This window comes from Atta cephalotes (genome assembly GCF_000143395.1).
Source record: "Atta cephalotes unplaced genomic scaffold scaffold00001, whole genome shotgun sequence".
In the NCBI taxonomy this organism is placed as follows: Eukaryota; Metazoa; Arthropoda; class Insecta; order Hymenoptera; family Formicidae; genus Atta; species Atta cephalotes.
In genome coordinates, this window is record NW_012130065.1 from 3064785 (window position 1) to 3082760 (window position 17976).

The 17976-nt window shown below is 35.2% G+C and overlaps 1 protein-coding gene across 1 annotated transcript; it reads right to left on the minus strand.

Moving 5' to 3' along the window:
• Positions 1–10359: 10359 nt before the first annotated feature.
• On the minus strand, positions 10360–14919 carry LOC105621773 (zinc finger protein 260-like). Its single transcript, XM_012203262.1, has 8 exons — positions 14851–14919; positions 14531–14641; positions 13793–14438; positions 13310–13402; positions 12953–13039; positions 11712–11870; positions 11275–11578; positions 10360–11200 (listed from the first exon to the last, which is right to left on the minus strand). The coding sequence occupies exons 1-8, from the start codon at positions 14917–14919 to the stop codon at positions 10900–10902; spliced, it is 1770 nt and encodes a 589-aa protein (XP_012058652.1). The 3' UTR covers positions 10360–10899.
• Between the last annotated feature and the right edge of the window lie 3057 nt (positions 14920–17976).

Genomic DNA, 17976 nt, shown 5'->3' on the forward strand with positions numbered 1-17976 from the left:
ATTACACGCAGATGCCACTAATATAAATAGCAACCTAGTGGATGAAGATCAGGGGACATATTGAATGTATCAATTTTAACGGAATATCGATGACTCGACTGACAGAACTTACAAAGTTATTAATTATACTGTTCTTTTTAACTGAACTTCTCGTATCGTTCATCTTTTCTTTCTTCAAGATAGAGAAAAAAAGAGGCAAGATAAATCGTATAAGTTCAGCTGAAAAGAATTTTATAGATCTTATATAATTTCTCGTTGGTATTCGTGATATTCAACATCAGAATAACGATTTTCCGAATTAGTAATTCTGATTCCAGAATAACAATTTTTCAAATTAATAATTTGAAAATTATTAATTAGAATTAATTTAATCTTTAAAATAATAATGAAATTGTAATTATGTGTGCTTGTAAAGATAAATCCATTTTTAGATTTAAAATATTTCAATAAAAAAAATTAATGGTATGTAATATTACACACTTGCCCTTCTCTCTCTCTCTCTCTCTGTACATTTTTTATTTCTATGAACTTAGAAAGCTTTCCCGAGAACAGTATTAAAGTCTTCTTTCTCTCTCTTTCTTTCTTGTTAAAAAGTTTCTCGTCGGTCTCATATTAAATAAACATCTTCCTTTATAAGCGCGTCTTACGATTATTTATTGCCTATAACATTATTGATGCGTACGTCAAAATTATATCAATGACCGACGTAATGATCGACAGGTGAAACTTTCAAGGTTTCGGAACACGGAGAAACGCGTTTCATGCGAGGACAAACGTGCTGTCACTGTCGCGAACAGAGAATGAGTAGGAATCATTTTCGCGTGCCGAGAGCATAGGAATCACATCTCATTCAAGTACCATTCCGGCGTCATACGTGGGTCAACAAATCGCAAGATGACGTGACGTGCGTCTCGTCTAAGAGACCGAACTTGGACCTCGCTGTCGATTTGCAATCACGGCTGACACTGTCAACTGCTGTCAACTCGAGATACGTCAGATCAGTCTCGAACATTTCAGATCCGAGAAGTCGCGCGACATATCAAGAAATACTCCGTCTCGAAGTATTTCCGAGCTATATCACCTCCGTCTTACGGTTACCTTTGCTTTGTTTGCTGCCATTCAAAATCTTGCGATTCTTGGCGATGATTGGGCGAACAGCATCGCGACACACTGAAAATTCCAAGTAATTCCAAGTGAGACACTACGATGCGAAACTTCGTCCAACTTCGTCGTGTAAGTCGAAGCACGACGTTATACCAATAATTGTGACGACGCCATAATGCTCAAGCCGACGGCGCACGCAACCAGCGGGCGGGATGACCAATCGCAGCCCAACAGTTTGAAAGTCGCCGCCTGACGTTCTCAACAGCAATTGGACAATTCGATCGCTGTTCACGAATCCTGCTGCTTACTTCACATACCCGGTACACGCGCACCAAGCTTTGCGGCCAATCGACTGTCGCGGAAATGGAAAAAAAATACGAAATTTAGAACAAACTCCTTGAGAGCCGATATATATATGATTTATTATAAATGATTATAAATGATAAATTAATGTCCATTTTTATCAATTTAAATTAATTTTAATCTCGGTTTAACTTATTATTTTATTTTTTTCAGTTCTAAGGTCCGATTGCAACGTACTTTAACTTTAAGCGAGACTTAAAACTCTCAGTTTCTCTCTTTAAAGCCGAAAGAGAGGAAGAGATAGAGAACTTTAAGCTTCGCTTAAATCAAAGTTGGTGCAACCGGGCTTGAGAATTAGAAAAGGTAAAGAATAAATAAAATTGAGATTTAAAATTAATACATTGATAAAAATAAATGTAAATATTTACTTTTATTAATAAATATTATACTAATTTAATTCAATCTCCGTTTGATTTATTTTCTATTTTTTCTGGTTCTAAGAATTAGAAAAAGCTAAGGCAATAATAAATCGAGATTAAAATTAATAGATATTGATAAAAACCTAGTAAACGAGAATGGATTGAAATAGATTCAGATTTTCATAAGTACGCATCTGTAAACATTGAAATGAATCCTTTTCAATCTCAATGCATTTTTATTTATTTATAGAAATTGCATAAAGCACTACCATTTAATTCTAATTTCTAATATGCATATTTACTCTTTATCTTTTAAATTCATTTTTTATCTTTTTTTAAATTTTTAGAAAGATAAAAAGAAAGATAAAAAGTATAAAACCCAAGCAAAACAATTTAAGTCATGATAACACGGCAAAATGAATTAAAATGAATCGGAAATAATTGAAAAATGAACTTTTAATGATCATTTTGGAGTCATTTTAACATCATTTTGATATCATAATGACTTGTTGTGTTGCTTGGGTAAGATAAGAATTAAATCTGTTCTTTTGTTATATCCCAGGAAAACTCCTTGAACTGAATTCTTTGCGCTGTTCGTTTTTTTCTCTCAAATATGAAAAGAGAAGAACAATGAACTGTGCAAGATATTCAGGCCTAAGGTATGAAAAAAAAAACAGACTTTTAACGTAGGCTGCATTTAGAAATTTTAGGGGCATTCAGGAATTATTTCATTCTTGTTTAACAAATAGTTAAACAACAATATAAAATAATACTTGGTGTAATCCGGTGAAGTTTCTGAATGCAATTCTACATTGATAGAAATATGGACATGTAAGTAATTTCTATCAAATTTCGATTAATTTAATCGGTAATTAATTTAATTGCAAGTAAAATCGCTTATAGCAAAATTTCTATGTATATTATGTATATATATAATTTTGACTTCTATGTAATTATAATTTCTAACTATACAAATTATGTAGTTTCTTCCATTAAGCTTCCATTAAACTTCATCAGAATTTACAAAAAAGTCAGTAGAATTATTTACAGCAAAGTTTCTAATTACATAAACTATTGGCAATTTTTATCAGGTAAATGTCTATATTTTATTAATGTAAATAAAATTATTAATTTTCTATTGTTTGACAAGTAACAAAAAAGAAATTCAATTAGGAACGAAAAATTGTAGTTAAAAATTCTTACTGTAAGCAAGTTCTACCGATTTGAATCAATCAATTAAATTAATAGTATAATTGAAATCGCCCTTACATGTGAACTTGAATAAATTAAAAATCGGCAAGATACGAGAAGCCACTAACAAGTATCGATTATGGCTTTTTTGCAATGATAAATCTTGTTTTTACATTTGAACTGTTATTGGCACTTTATTAAAAACTTAATTAATATATTGTAAAATATTGGATTTCTGAGAAAAATTATTGTAAAAAATGGATGGAGAATATACAAAGTAAATCGAATGATCCAGTGATATAAAAATTTAGAAAAGAAATTAAGTAATATAAATATTTTGAAAGAAATTACGAAAAAAGTATTCCACTACTTTCGATTGTAACGAAGATTATATTGTTGAAACTGTGGCGTTAAAAACAAAAAAAAAACTATTCAAAGTAATGACTTTCTTCACGTTTTCCATATTAGGAAGATATCAATCAAGGAATTAGGGGAAATATTCTATATAACTTTAAAGACATCCAATCCAATTACGAGAAAATCGATCATGTAAAAAAACTGATATTCATAATTTGTAATTTCATAAAAGTTGCGTGGAACTTTTATAAAAATCGGGTTTGGTAACGAAATGATAAGTTTATAAATGGTTATTGTGGCCTTTCGGAATTCTACAAAGTTTTATCTCTCCATATAATCAATGTATAAAATAACACGTATGTCTCTTTCTTGGCACGCACCCGCACGCACGCACGCACGCATCCACACGACGAAAATAAAGGTCACCCAGAGCCTTGAAAAATGAAAATGTCCGTATTCGGACATCATTTTATTATTATCACCTAAAGTCTGATATAATCATGCGCTAGTTTCCTTTATTCGTACGGCTTGCACGTTACCTAAGCGATAGTCAAGTATGATACACGTTACATTCAAAATTATCGTTCTAAGTATATTGACAGTAGACTAATCTAAAAGTGACGTCTTTTTTACGACTTCTTTTTCCTCCCTTCTTTCCTCTTGTATGTAAAATAGCATGTATATTAACAAATTGTCGGGAACGGTCATTTCATTTCACATAATTCGCAGCGGACTCTCTGTTATCCAGAATTTTTACTCGGCCTATTTTCAGACGTAAAACATTTATTAATTATTTAGACGAATAAAAGATTCTACAACTTTCAAAAAATATAAGAGTTATCTTAAAAAACATCCTAATCATCTAGAGTTTCTTCAAAAATATTCTAATAAAATTAATTTCTCTAAATTCAATTTACTTTCTAAATATTTTTTAGACACCTGAAAAGGATCTCGCACTAATCATTTGGAAAAAGTGGTTTTAGTCAAATTGAAACTATATTTTATATAAAAATATTAAATACAGTTGCTAATAAAATGAATAATTTAGTACAAATTTTTTAATAAAAAATAATAATTTTCAAATGATGCTACAACAAAAATTTGTCCATTTTTGTATGTGGTTGTGCTTATACAAAACTTTTGAATAGCATCTCATCTACAAAATATCATAATTTCATCCAATTTGACTGAAGTCACTTTTTCCACATAATTAATTTTTCGCTACTAAACATTCATCATAAATATTGCATTATCTTTTGTTTATTTCAACCATATTCCGAACAAAAGAGAGTCTACTGAGTAGATCCGATTGCACTCGCAAGCGCGATAAGTGAAACCACTGATGACAAAGAAATGACTCCTTTCATCTGAGACTTGAGAAATTATGAGTGGTCGAAGAAAGAAACAGAAACAGAGAAAGAGCGTGATAATGAGAGGATGACTCTTAACTTACATTAAAATAACGCATTATAGATATATATCTCTTCGCGTACATTATTGTCTTACGCGATACAAAGTAATCGGATTAAAAGCTTGAGTAGAAGGTGGGGAAGGTTAAAAAGAAGACGTTGGTATCCAGTATTCCCGTAAAACTAACGATAGAAAGTACCGACACAGGGTAGTCGTAGCGATGGCATTCTAACAATACGTATCCTTTTTTCACTTTACTTTGTGAGAATGTGTAGATATCGCGACAGTCCTTCTCCTTTCTTCCTTTTTATAATTATCAAAATGTTCCTTGGAGGAGAGTGAGTGAAGCTAAACCCACACGTGTCGTCGTATATGCGTGATAAACGTATCGATTAGCAAACTTCTCCTCCGAAGGCTTTTTAGTCTTCATTACGTTACGAGAGGCCGTTTAATCCTAATTTACATTTTCGTCACTCAGCGGATAACAATATCCACAGTACTTGGTATCAGAATATCGCCTTTACAATCGTTACGCTTATTCGTACGACATATGAAGAACAGATAATTTATTAGGAACGTGTTTTATTATAAAAAAATCACTACTATAACTATCGTTATAGATAAGGTATATCTATCTAGATATATAGTAAATTAAATCAGGGAGGCGTCAAATCAATCCGCACATGGTGTGACCTCCTTCATTCGTACATGATGAATGCGCCAAAAGTGATGTTTAATTACATCGAATTGGATATATAGGACAGTAAGATGCTACAATTAAAAAAATAGTATGTTTCGACAAATGGAAATATACAAATTCGAACGCGGTTTACTACTTTGCATAAATACAAAATTACAGCAAGCAAAACGATTGACATTTTTTCTCAGGCCTTTAAAGAGTTCCACGCTGGAAGGGTCGAATGTTATGTTTGAAGGGATTTCGGGAATTCGTACGTGATATTTTTCCGGGAAACGCAAGTCAAATGACATTGTCGGAAAAAACAAACTTTCATCGTAATCGCTCTGAAACCTCGACCCTTAACAATGCAAAATTATAGTTGTTTGAACCGCTCATTCATTTAATACGCTCGACGATTCTTAGAATTATACTGAATAGATGCATGAGAATAGCGATGAAATGGCGATGAAAAAATATCTCCGATACTGGTTTTTCGTGGATATATGTATTATATAAACGAAATTGCGAAATCTCTGCAAACTCAGTATACTGAGATTAAGGAAGACGCTTCCAGACGATTTTGATTCAAACGGAAGCTCTGAGTTTTTCGTCTATAAAATATTATCTCGAAACGATTATCTGGAATTGCTGCGGGAAGACACACCGCTTCAAAATCGCTTTTCTCCACGCATGAAAGATTATTCCGCCGCGCCCCGTAATCGCAATCCAAACATGCGAATGAAAGACTGAAACAATAAAATAGAAAAATAGATTAACGCGGTTAACGTGATAACGAAATAATAACAAAATAATAACGAATTCTGAGACACAGCGCCGTATCTGCAGCAGCAATTCTTGACAAGTTAGAATTACTTAGAATTACTGAGTCGCGTCTAACAATTCGTATCTAATTACATTCATACACTTCACTCTGGTCATTTTGTGATTTCCACAATTTTCCTCGATTCCTGTATTAGAAGCTTTTTTTCGACGCAGATATAAGTGTATAAAAGTCGTTGATAAAGAATTTCGCGCAATCAATACAAAGTATTATTATATTCGCTCGTGAACAGTTTTAAGAGTATTTGTCTTAAGTTTTGATGAGGACGCTTATTTAAGCCATGTACTATATAAATTTGACCACATTTGATCACAGTTTCGATATTAGCGATGTAATCAAAATGTAGTTTTTCCTTGGAAAAAAAAAGTGAATATTAATAATTAAAGATCGCATTATGTCGAGAGCATTGTTCACATTATCGTGCCGTGATTCTTATTCTGTATACTTTCTTTTACATCATATTATTCTGCGACGATTAGAGCCCTCCTTATTCGATTTTGAAATATTTTCAATCGTACCCTTCACAATCTTAATCCATCTCTGCAGGTGAATGTAGATATAATTATTCTTCCAGGCACAAATGTTCAATCATAGTTCAAAACGCAATAAAACTGCAGCAAAGTAAACTTAATTCATACTCACATAATTACATATTAATGTACGTTTTATATAAATATTGTCGAATATATCTCGGACCTGAAACAGAATCTGCAAAATTTATTTGAGAAAAAATAACGAAAGATGAACAGACAAAATAAAATAAAAAATATTAAAATTAAGCGTCCATGATGTCAATTGTTGTAAAATAATTTTGTTCGATTAATTTTCGATTGTCGTATAGAGAAAACAACAGATTAAAATAATTTCTTTCACTGATCGCACCGAACGATAGAATTACAGAAGTTGAAAAACAATTAACCTCGCCTGATTTAATGGCTAAGCCTGTTTGTATTTGCCAAAACTACGCATTTTCTCCTAATTTTACAAGACAAGGACATGATTGTGAAATATACGAGAATCGTTTTATTGTCACCCTTCTGCATTATTTTTTAAGTCATAAATCATTCGCGAGAAAGAATGTATGCGCAACGAATGAACGAAACAACGAATTCTTCAAAACTTTTATTATTACAATTTTGGAAGATATATACGAGATGCCAAATATATGTACATTAGGTTTCATCAAAATGATTCCATCAATGTTCGATTCAAATCACTCAGAATTATTTTGACATGTTAAAAATTATTTCGATTCTATCTTCGTTGTTCGTTTATTCGATGCGTATCACTTCAGAAAGAAGCATGACAACTATAACAATATTGCAGTGAAACGAATTATCTGCGACTATTCTAGCAAATATATAGAATACTCAAGTATTGTGTTCTCACTTCGATAAAATTATTTATCGGGATGGGTTCTCTCTGAACAAATATTTAAAAAAAAAAAAAGAAAAAAACATCGCTCCTGTGCAACATATACTAAATGTTAAAATCGAAGATTATCTTTATTTTATTTTACATCCTCATAATCAACGTAGAAAACAGGTTCATGCATCGGCTTGAAACGGAAAATCTTTTTTTTTTCACAGTACAGAAAGAGAGAACAAAATATTGCCGTTTCGGTAAACTTACGATGCTGCATTATGTGCTGACTATGATTCATATTTTAACTTAGGTATATCTAATCTGTGACTCCCGACAATTTGGAGTTTCGAGCATATATATCACCACTAGTTTCTTCGTCTTTGACCGTATTTACTGGAGCTTATCTAAATCATTACGTAGCTAAGACCATTTTGCCGTACAATTCGCAAAAGTTACAAGCGGCGAAGTTGCGACACGAAGTGGTGATAAATGAACTGTAAAATTAATTGCACGTGAGTCACGGCTTAGACAGCTCTATTTCTAATCCCGAAAAAACCGAAAACGAGAATAGGAAATCCAGCATAAAGTTTCTAGTCTAATCAAAAATACTGTAACAGGTATTACTATTATATAAAAGAAAAAATATGTAATTGCGTACCTTTATTTTACAAGTTAATTAATAAAACAAAGAAATATCCCCAATTCCAGATTCCGTATGAGTCGAAATGGCAAATTTATTGGTAATCACGTAGTGATGTCTTAAAATTTCTGCGAATACATAATAAATCAATTTCATGTAAAAAGAATCATTTTAGATACTCTTAAACCGTTTGTATCCTTTTTGCAATTATAAAATCTTTTAAAATTATCCCCAAAAGAGAGGGTGTTGTTCGAAAATAACTCACATGGAAACCCATGAAAATGTCTCTTTTCGAAAATTTTGAATATGTTGCTTTTAGACAAAAATAAGGGATATGTATTTTTTTATAAATTACTTTTTATATATTAATTTTTTGATAAAGTACTTTTCAATTTTTAAGCATTCAACTTTCATTCGGAATATTTTTTCTGTTTCAAATCAACAAGGGATGCATCCGATATTATCATTTTTTTTACTATCCAATCTGATATTATTAGTATCTGGGAATATATCCCGGTTGAAATTTTATATTATTAAGTTGTTAATTTTTTATTGTATGTATAAATGTTCTCTAAATAAGTATGCATACTCATGCTATATTATATATTGTAAAATTACAATTTTTTTTCTCTACAGTTATTATTTCTGTGATACAATTCTTTTGCTCCCTTTTTTCTTGTTTCACTGAGTTTTTTATGTCTCGGAATTCGGTCGGAAAATATCAGATATTCGACTCGAAAAATTGTCTTCCCGGATCCAATGTTACATTCTTTTCGGACATCCAATATCCAATTTTATGATCCGATGCATCCCTAGTTTCAACGATATTCGCTTTAAAAGCAAAAAATCGATTTTCTTCAAAAGAATGTTGCACTTTCTCCCTTACAAAAAATATGTGTTCCTTATTTTTTTCTTGAAATAAATATATTTAAAGCTCATCGAAATCAAAGGTAAAGACTTCCATGAGTTTCCTTGTCAGTGACGAATTTGCAAAAAAAAAATAAGTAAAAGAAAATATTTGCGTTTGAAACTGCGTAACTGTAAAAGCATTCTCGGGAAAGTATCCAAATAATAACTTTGAAAGTGAGATTAAAAGTGGTATAGCACACAAATCATCAATCATGAATGTGTGAAAGCTATCAATATAATCTATTCGTTTGGTGATCATTGATACTTAAAAGTAGCGACAGTGCGGGATCGCTTTAACAAGTGGGGATATAAAAATTAATGTATATATATATATATATATATATATATTTATATGTATATAATCTAGCTTTGCTACTTGTTACAAACTAGCAACTATTTATCAGTTATAATATATATTCATGTCGTTCGCGGCTTCTTAAAATTATAAAACGGTTTAGTTTGCCCGTTAATATTCACTATTATTATTGCAGCCCCAACGAGTTACATAGGTATGCCGCACTACTCCGTAATTTTTCATGATCGTTGTCGTCATCGTCAGTGATGCAATGTTTTCTGATCTCGAATGACTGGACGGAAGAGAGCTCGCACAAATCGCGATGTCGTTCCGTTCCACGCTATCCGCAAGTACAAAATTTCCCGGATACAGAATTCCCGTTGTACAGAATTCTCGTTAACTACTCAATGCTCACTAGCGCGTATATCATTTGTCAAATAAATAATTTATGCGGTCGAAATTAAACAGATATTTCAAATCTTATTGATATTTTAAACATTGTGAAACACACAATTCAGCCTCACGTTGATGTTGAGAAGAATTGGAAGGGCCGAGGTTTGGGCATTTTTCATCATACAATTTAAATTTGTTAAAAAAAAAAAAAAAGAGTAAAATATTCGATACCTTATACTTGCGCTTTTCATTACCGAAACACACGCCGTCGCAATCCTCCGTTGTTACAATCATTCGAAAGTACACTTTGTCGGGCTAATCGCAAAATTTGTCGGAACTATTGCACAATGCCATTCATGAAATCATGAAATACTGGCAAGACGTATAGCAATTTTGTTCTCGTGGACAAATTAACGATTATTATACATGTATGAAAGAATGATACGATTACAATTACATTTTCCGTTTTATTTTAGAAAACTAATATATACGAAATGTATGCCGCGATACGGTTTAATTGTTTTTTCCACCTTTCCGAATGGCAAAATATAAAGGTAGACATATTTCTCTATTACTTCACAAAAAGACTTCGTTGATGTTGGCGGTTGAAAATCGTCCAATTGTATATTACGAATTAAATTTCCGAGGATACATTTCACGAAATTTATCACTCGCACAAACTTCACGCAGAGTCTCTCCGTCCATATTTTTTTTTCGTTTTTTTTCCCTTGAAATCTTTATCCATCTAAATTCAATCTATTGACAGTCACCAAATATTCTTTCACAAAATCTGAGTGGCTGCACATACACAAAAAAAAAGAGCTGCGCTGTTCACAGTCACTCGTGCAGAATTCACTTGACTCTTTCAGCGTAAAATCCATTACTTTTTATATTATATATCCATGGATTTTGCTGTTCTTGAGATTAATATAAAAAAAAAGGTTAAAAAAGTTAACCTCTTTACCAACTCCTGAAAGGTATTCTCTAGCTGAATCATTTAGGCTCTGGGAAGGCCACCTGACACTTGTAGACCTCGTCAAGTATAACTTGGCCTTGCCCTTGGCTGACAGTGACAGGAGTAGTTGCATTTACAACCACAACTTGGCCTTGCTGTGCCTGTTGTGGCTGTTGCTGCTGCTGCGACTGCTGCTGCTGATTACTCGCGTTGGCCTGTTGTGCGTTTGCTGGATTATTTGCATTCTGGTTTCGTGCCGTCTGGCCATATTTTTCGTGAATCGCACGGTGACGCTTCAGCGCAAAACGATCGGAAAAGCCAATCTCGCATATATCGCACCTAAAAACACAAAGATTTCATTATATGCGGAACAAATATGCATTTCGATAAATCGGATCTTTGGTTGAAGTTACCTATGCGGTTTTTCACCGGTATGGACTTTTGCGTGGTTTTTGAGATGTGTGGCTTGATTGAAGGCGGAACCGCATATATTACACCTATATGGCTTTTCGCCGGTGTGAATTCTTCTATGATTCCAGAGCGTTGAATGTCTGGCAAACGTCTTTTCGCAAACCTCGCATTGATAGGGTCGCTCGCCGGAATGAATTCGTTCGTGATTCTTCAAGTGTGGGCTCTGTGAAAACTGCATGCCGCAAACGTTGCACTTGAACGGTTTTTCACCAGTATGAACTCTTCCATGATTCTTTAAATAAGCAGCTATAAGGAAAAGAAATCAAAATTTGTATTAAAAAATAAGCTTATATAATCTTTAGTTAGCCAGTATGCGTAAAAAAGATCATACATCATTATTTTATGTCTCATTATTTAATTAATTTAATCGTTTACTTACCCTTAGCAAAGGCTAAGCCGCAGACTTCACATTTGAATGGTTTGTCTCCCGAATGAAGTCTTTTATGGGACCAGAGTGAAGAATATCGAGAAAATGTACCATCACAAACGTTACAATGAAATGGTTTCTCCGCTTGATTTTGACTGTTTTGCTTGCCACCTGAAATTGAAAGCATAAACAAAGCTTTAGTTGTCCTCGAAGGGCCAGTTCTACAAAAGTGATAAGCTCGAAGTTGTTCCGCGAGGAATCTATGAATCTATGCGATATGAGTTCGTGATACTAATGTTTAAATTTTTGTTCTTATATCCAACAAATGAAATATGAATGAACATGGAATATGAAATTACAAAATGAATGATTAAATGTAAAGATTATGAAACAATCTGATCATGCAGGTTGTTATAAAAGTTAGTGCACTAAGAAAATCTGAACGCCACAAGCAATATGAAATTTTGCGGTTTGATGATTATTACGCAATTTACTCTATGAAAAATGATGAAATTATTTTCAATGAGCTATATCGCGAAATAAATCGAAAGAATTATAAACAGTCGAACGGAAATTTAATAAGTTCATCTTATATACAGAAAACATTAAAATTTGGCGATTTTATAATTTATAAAACTGTCCCTTAGGGGAGATTTTTATTCTGTGCCATTGTTCTTAAATTTAGATGTCGACAGTTCTACTAACAAGGAAAAGAAAATAATAGCAAAATAAAATAATCACAATCACTTTGTAAGAATTGAAATAGCAAGAATATTAAATAATAGAACGAATAAAATAAGAAAGATAACAGAAATGTATATTCCACCTACAAGAACACATGCAAGCAAATATAAAATAAAAACAATATCAAAAATCCAACGTTGATAGTATTAATTTATTGATAAACATTCGATGTATTTATTAAATTACTCAAAATTTCGTCGAATATTTTTAATAAATACGTTTTAGAAGATTTGATAAATTGAATTTAAACGTTGAGTTTTCAGAGAATCTATGAAACTATGTAATAATCAAAGAAGTTATAATTCCAATATATTTCTTTTGATAATAAAATTTAATATTCTATACAAATTATATGTTGACTCAAACATCAATAAAACTGCAAATACCAAAGTGATCACGGAAAATAAATTTGAACTGTCATCATCCAAGACAGACGCGATATTACTCAGACATACTAATCGCAAAACAGATCTCATACTCTGTGTTGACGATAATTATATCCGACTTACTTCCTATGACGATGCGGCCTGTAGCCTTGCAGCCGCCACACTTTGCGAGGGAACTGATTCCGGAATCTAGTTTTTCGTCGTGTTTACCTACCATATATCACCCGATGTACGATCATGATAGCAATGAAAAGTATGAAGGGAAAAAGGATGACGAAATATCTGAATAAAATGTCGCTGATATTGTTGATTTGATTATACAGTACGCAATCCTTTGTAAGAACGTTTACATTAACATAAAATTTGAAACATAAACTTTGGACGCTTTCAAAACGCTTTATCAGCAACATCTTTCTTCGGCTTATCAAGGGTATTAAGTGACATCCAATCAGCGACCGAAAGCTAACAAATGATGCTTACCTATAAAAATAATCCCCGTGCCATTGCACTTGTGACATTTGGTGACGCTGGTAACACCCCTTCGTTTCACAGGATGATGACCAGGTTTGATAGCTACAAAAATGCATATTTCGTTACAGTTAAAAATCCGTGAATAATCTTACTATCTAACATCAATCTGAACTTAATAATTGATTTTAATGATAAAAACAGAATTGACAAAAGATGTTTTTTTAAAGCATGTTTTAATGCTTCAAACAATATTAAAAAATAATATAAAAAAAAAACAAATTTTATCAATCATGAATAAAAATAGCGATCATGATTTCTTGTACATCATATAAGGATTACAGTACATAATATTTTATACAAGAATCTATATAATTTTCAATGTGAAAATCTTGAAAATTTTTAATGCTGTAAGATTGTACTTTTTTGCATTAATACTGAAATCAATATCACCATGAGATTGACACTGATTATAGCTGAAATTAATGGACATACTCTTTTTAACTTTAGTTGGATGATGTTCGCATGGGTCCTCACTGCCACAATCTTCACAAATTTGCACCTTTGGTTTCTGATGCATATTTGTTTTGTGACTTTTTAATTCTCCCGGTAATGCAAAACACGCTCCACAAACGTCACAAGTATACGGTCTTTCTGGTGTAGTGGCGACAGTCACTGTTGTCGGCGTTTGTACCACAATCTGCTGCGGCTGCTGCTGCAAATTGCTGGGCGTCGAGGTGTGAATCCGCTTATGATGCTGCAGCAGGCTCATGTGACCGAAGACCAGACCACAAATCTCACACTTGAACGTTGCATTTGCGGTCGCAGCAGCAATACTCATCTGATTTAGCAATGTATTATAACCGACAGGTTGAACATCGAAACGGTAACAACCCTTGTCATCGGTGATTGCACTGATTGTGCTCACCGCATTTGTCTGAACCTTCTGCAACATGTTGACGTTGTAATAGAAGGAGGAAGGGAACTCAGTAGTAGTCGTCTGTTGCTGCTGCTGAGATTTGTCCTCCTTCTTATCCGATGTGACATACATCTGCTGAGTCTGCTGCTGCTGCTGCGACTGCTGACCCTGCGCAGCAGCTTGCTGCTGAATCTGCTGTGGGTCAAACATTGCTGTTTGCTGCTGTAAAAACAAATCATTTATGATTGGAGAATGATTAGAGAGGAGAAACTTGAATTTTTTCTTTTTCATTTATTGTAAAATAATGAATGTACCTGTCTCTGGTCTCCGTAACTTGAATTGCTCTGTTCCGTCTGAGTAAAACTATTAGTTTGCTCCGTTTGAGTAAACATGGAACACTTCAATGGCTGCTCGATTGGTTGACTCTGTTGATCAGAAAGGTGTGCGTCAGGCACTCTGATAGAAGATGCATCAATTATATGAGAAATTATGAATACCTATAAGTATCTTATTCTCTTAAACACGATTCACAAGTTAGATACTGAATACTTGAAAATGAGACATGATCAGCAGTCGATTATTGTGTGTTCGCAAATGTATACGCTTCCTCGCTTGCCTCACGCGCGACGCATACCTGCTGTATTTGATCAGGACGGGTTGTGTTCAACCACACCACGTTGTTGCCATTTGATTCTAGGGCCATTGATGTATTGCCTTTGACCCTGCACAATCAATAGGCGGTCGTTATAAACTGTCGGCTTAAGCGAGAACGTGCGAGGTATGCGAGAAGCAACCGGCAGGAGGTCCCCGACGAACGGATGGCAACGGGGAAAACAACACCCCAGCCGGAAACACGACAAGGGTGAAGAGGGACATATTCGAATACAGCGAATACAGGCGCGACGGACGCAGCGGGGAAAAAAAAAAGCACGATGCCAGGCCTCGTTTAGGCTGTTTGGCGCGCGTGGCAAGAGAAAGACGAAACAACAGGCGAACGTGGTCACGTAATAAACATACTCACGTGTAATAGTCCGACGAGCCGCGGGGTTAATAGTCCGGCTGCCGAGCAGTAACCGATGATCCTCTAGTTGCCATGACGGCGGCGGTGGCGGCGCAAGCTGCCGTGCGGCAGGCACCACGAAGACGACGTCACGGATACGCGCGGGCGTGCACGTCGCCGTAAGAACACGATGCGGCTCACGTTCAGCATCTACGAGGGAGAACGGTCGGGGAGGGGGAGGGGGAAGAGGAGAGCGCCGCTCTCCTCTTGCCACACCGTGTTGCGTGCCGCGCGCGCGACGCTCTTATCGCGCTGTTGGAGCCGCGCGCGAGATCAATGGCGTTCGATTTCGACGGACGCTTCTTAGGAACTCGAAATGATAGCTTCGTGATGCTGGAACTGCGTCGTCCGAAATCGCGACGATCTTGTTGGTGTTGGTTTCGCTCGTAACGTTCTGTGTTCCGTTCACCCACTCGTCCGGCTCGTCTCGGTTCGGTTCGGCTCGGGTCCGCTTGGCTTGGCTTGGAATGGTTTGGCTTGGCTCGCCCAACCACGCGCTCGGTATGCTCCAGCACGCGGTTTGAGCGCGCGCGAACGATCACCTTCGGAATCACACGCTTGTCAACGTCGGCCCGCGCAAATCATGGTCGGCTGCGTAGAGCGGCGCGGTGGCGGTTGCGGCGACTGTGAGTACGAAACGCGCGGCCGCCGCCGCTCCTTCCTCGTCGCGTACGTCGTTTCCTCTTTGTCGCTCCCTTTCGTCCGCTCTGTCCCGCTTCCTCGCTCGTTCACCTCGCTCGCTCGCACTTTGTCCGCACCTCGTTCGGCGGCGATGGCGATATAAAAACTGTCGTACGCGATGTTTCGCGACTGGATAAGACTCGCAGCGTTATCCGTCGTATAGGATAGGCCGGGATGCGATATGGCGTACTTTACGACGCGTTAACGAATGCTCACGGTGGCCATTACGCGCGACGAGGACAACAATGGGCGACACGGAACGCGCGCTGGGTGCCTCCCCTCCCCCGCTCCATTCGGCCCCCCTCCCCTTCCTTCTGTCGTGGCGGTGACTCTTTCCGAAGCGTTTGCGGGCGCCTGCCGTTGACGCAGCCGTTTGCTCCCGTCAAGGTCAACTGCGCGGCAACGCATGCGCGTCGCAATGCGCGCGCTAATTGGCGCGCTAGCCGAGCGCAGCCGAGCGGCACCCGGCGAGTCGTGGTGAAACGCTGCGTTCACGGAGCGTCTTCTATTCTTCTCTTCGCAGCACTTTACGACTCGTTTAGAACCGTTCGTCTCTTTCTTCCGGCCATATCACACCGCGTCGCGTCGCGTTACACCTTCTACAACTTTTTGCACTGTGAAATGTGAATGGACCGAGCATGCGTTCGCGACTTGGAACTCTTGGAAGCGCGAGAGAGAAGGAATGAGAAAGAATAGAGACTGTGGAATCTGCAGATGGAAAGAACGGATTTTTCTTTAGCTTCGTGGACAGCTTCGATATTGCGCGAAGCATTGAATCTTTTCTTTTCAACTACACTTTCTGCACTTACGATTGTCTTTTTTAATCGAATACGCGATTATTTCAAGTTTTCGTTTTAAGTTTATTCAGTTAAGTAATAATTGAACTTTGCGCACTTTCTTTCAAATAGCTGTTTAATTATATTTCTTTGTATTAATAGCTGTCGCTAAGTGACTAAATTTTAGTAATGTAGTTGTAACTGGAAGATTCGTTAATAGATGACGCTACTTTTCCGCTATTTGTGAAGAAGAAAGCTTATATATTTTTTATAATAAAATTATTTCCATTCGATAATTTACACTCTATTTTATTTTTTATTCGTATCTGTCGGAACTAATCACCGAATCAATGTCAATGTCAAGTGGTTGATGTCGATATTTCGAACAGCCCAAACAGCGAACGATGTCCATTGGATATTCAGAAACAAATATTATCAATAGATATCATCGACGATTTTTAGGTGTCCAATAGACGTCTCTGTTTGAGTTATTGATTTTAGTATTTGATATTTTTATTACCTTCAACATTATAATTTTTTTATGTTAATTGATCAGTTGCGAATATTTATGAGATTTTTATTGTTGCCAACTCTATTTACATCGAATACATAGATGCAAATATGTACTAATTTTAGACTTATTTGCTTCAAATATGTAAAGTTGCTTCAAAGATAATAGAAATTTAACTTTATAAAAATATTCGCAATTGCTAAGTTTATTTGTAGAGTAGATATTATATATTGAGATAAAATATCATGTGAAAAGTTAAATTTAATTGTAATTATTTTTTGAGAGATGCTATCGAGTCTTTTATTTATACAAAACGAACCTGAAATTTTTTTACTGATAATTATAATTTTTTATAATGTTGAGAAAAAAATATTCAATCTCTCAATGTATCTTTACGTTAATTTTTTCATATTTTATAATCTTCATATTTTATAATCTTAATTAATAATAGAAGTAATTAGTCGCGTAATTGCAGCAAAATTAGTTGAAAAAAATTTGATTACTGCCATTTGACTTTTGAGGCGTAATTGTGAAAATAACCGCCAAGCCGCTAAACGCGTTATTTTTGTCGCGAAGGCAATGACACTACTTTTTCTCTTCAGCCAATGTTACTTCTAAAAGGTGCAGTTATTTTGGTCGTGTACGGTTCATTTTTTTTTTAATTTTTCTCATTAAATGTGATATAAATCTTCAAAAATCGAAATATTTATTCATATGTATATTATAAATTGT

Coding starts and splice junctions, on each gene's coding strand:
- LOC105621773 (XM_012203262.1), bottom strand. CDS start 14,919: ATGGCCCTAGAATCAAATGGCAACAACGTGGTGTGGTTGAACACAACC. Junction 14,642..14,850: donor GTCCTGATCAAATACAGCAG/GTATGCGTCGCG, acceptor TCTGATCAACAG/AGTCAACCAATCGAGCAGCC. Junction 11,579..11,711: donor CGGCTTAGCCTTTGCTAAGG/GTAAGTAAACGA, acceptor TTTTCCTTATAG/CTGCTTATTTAAAGAATCAT.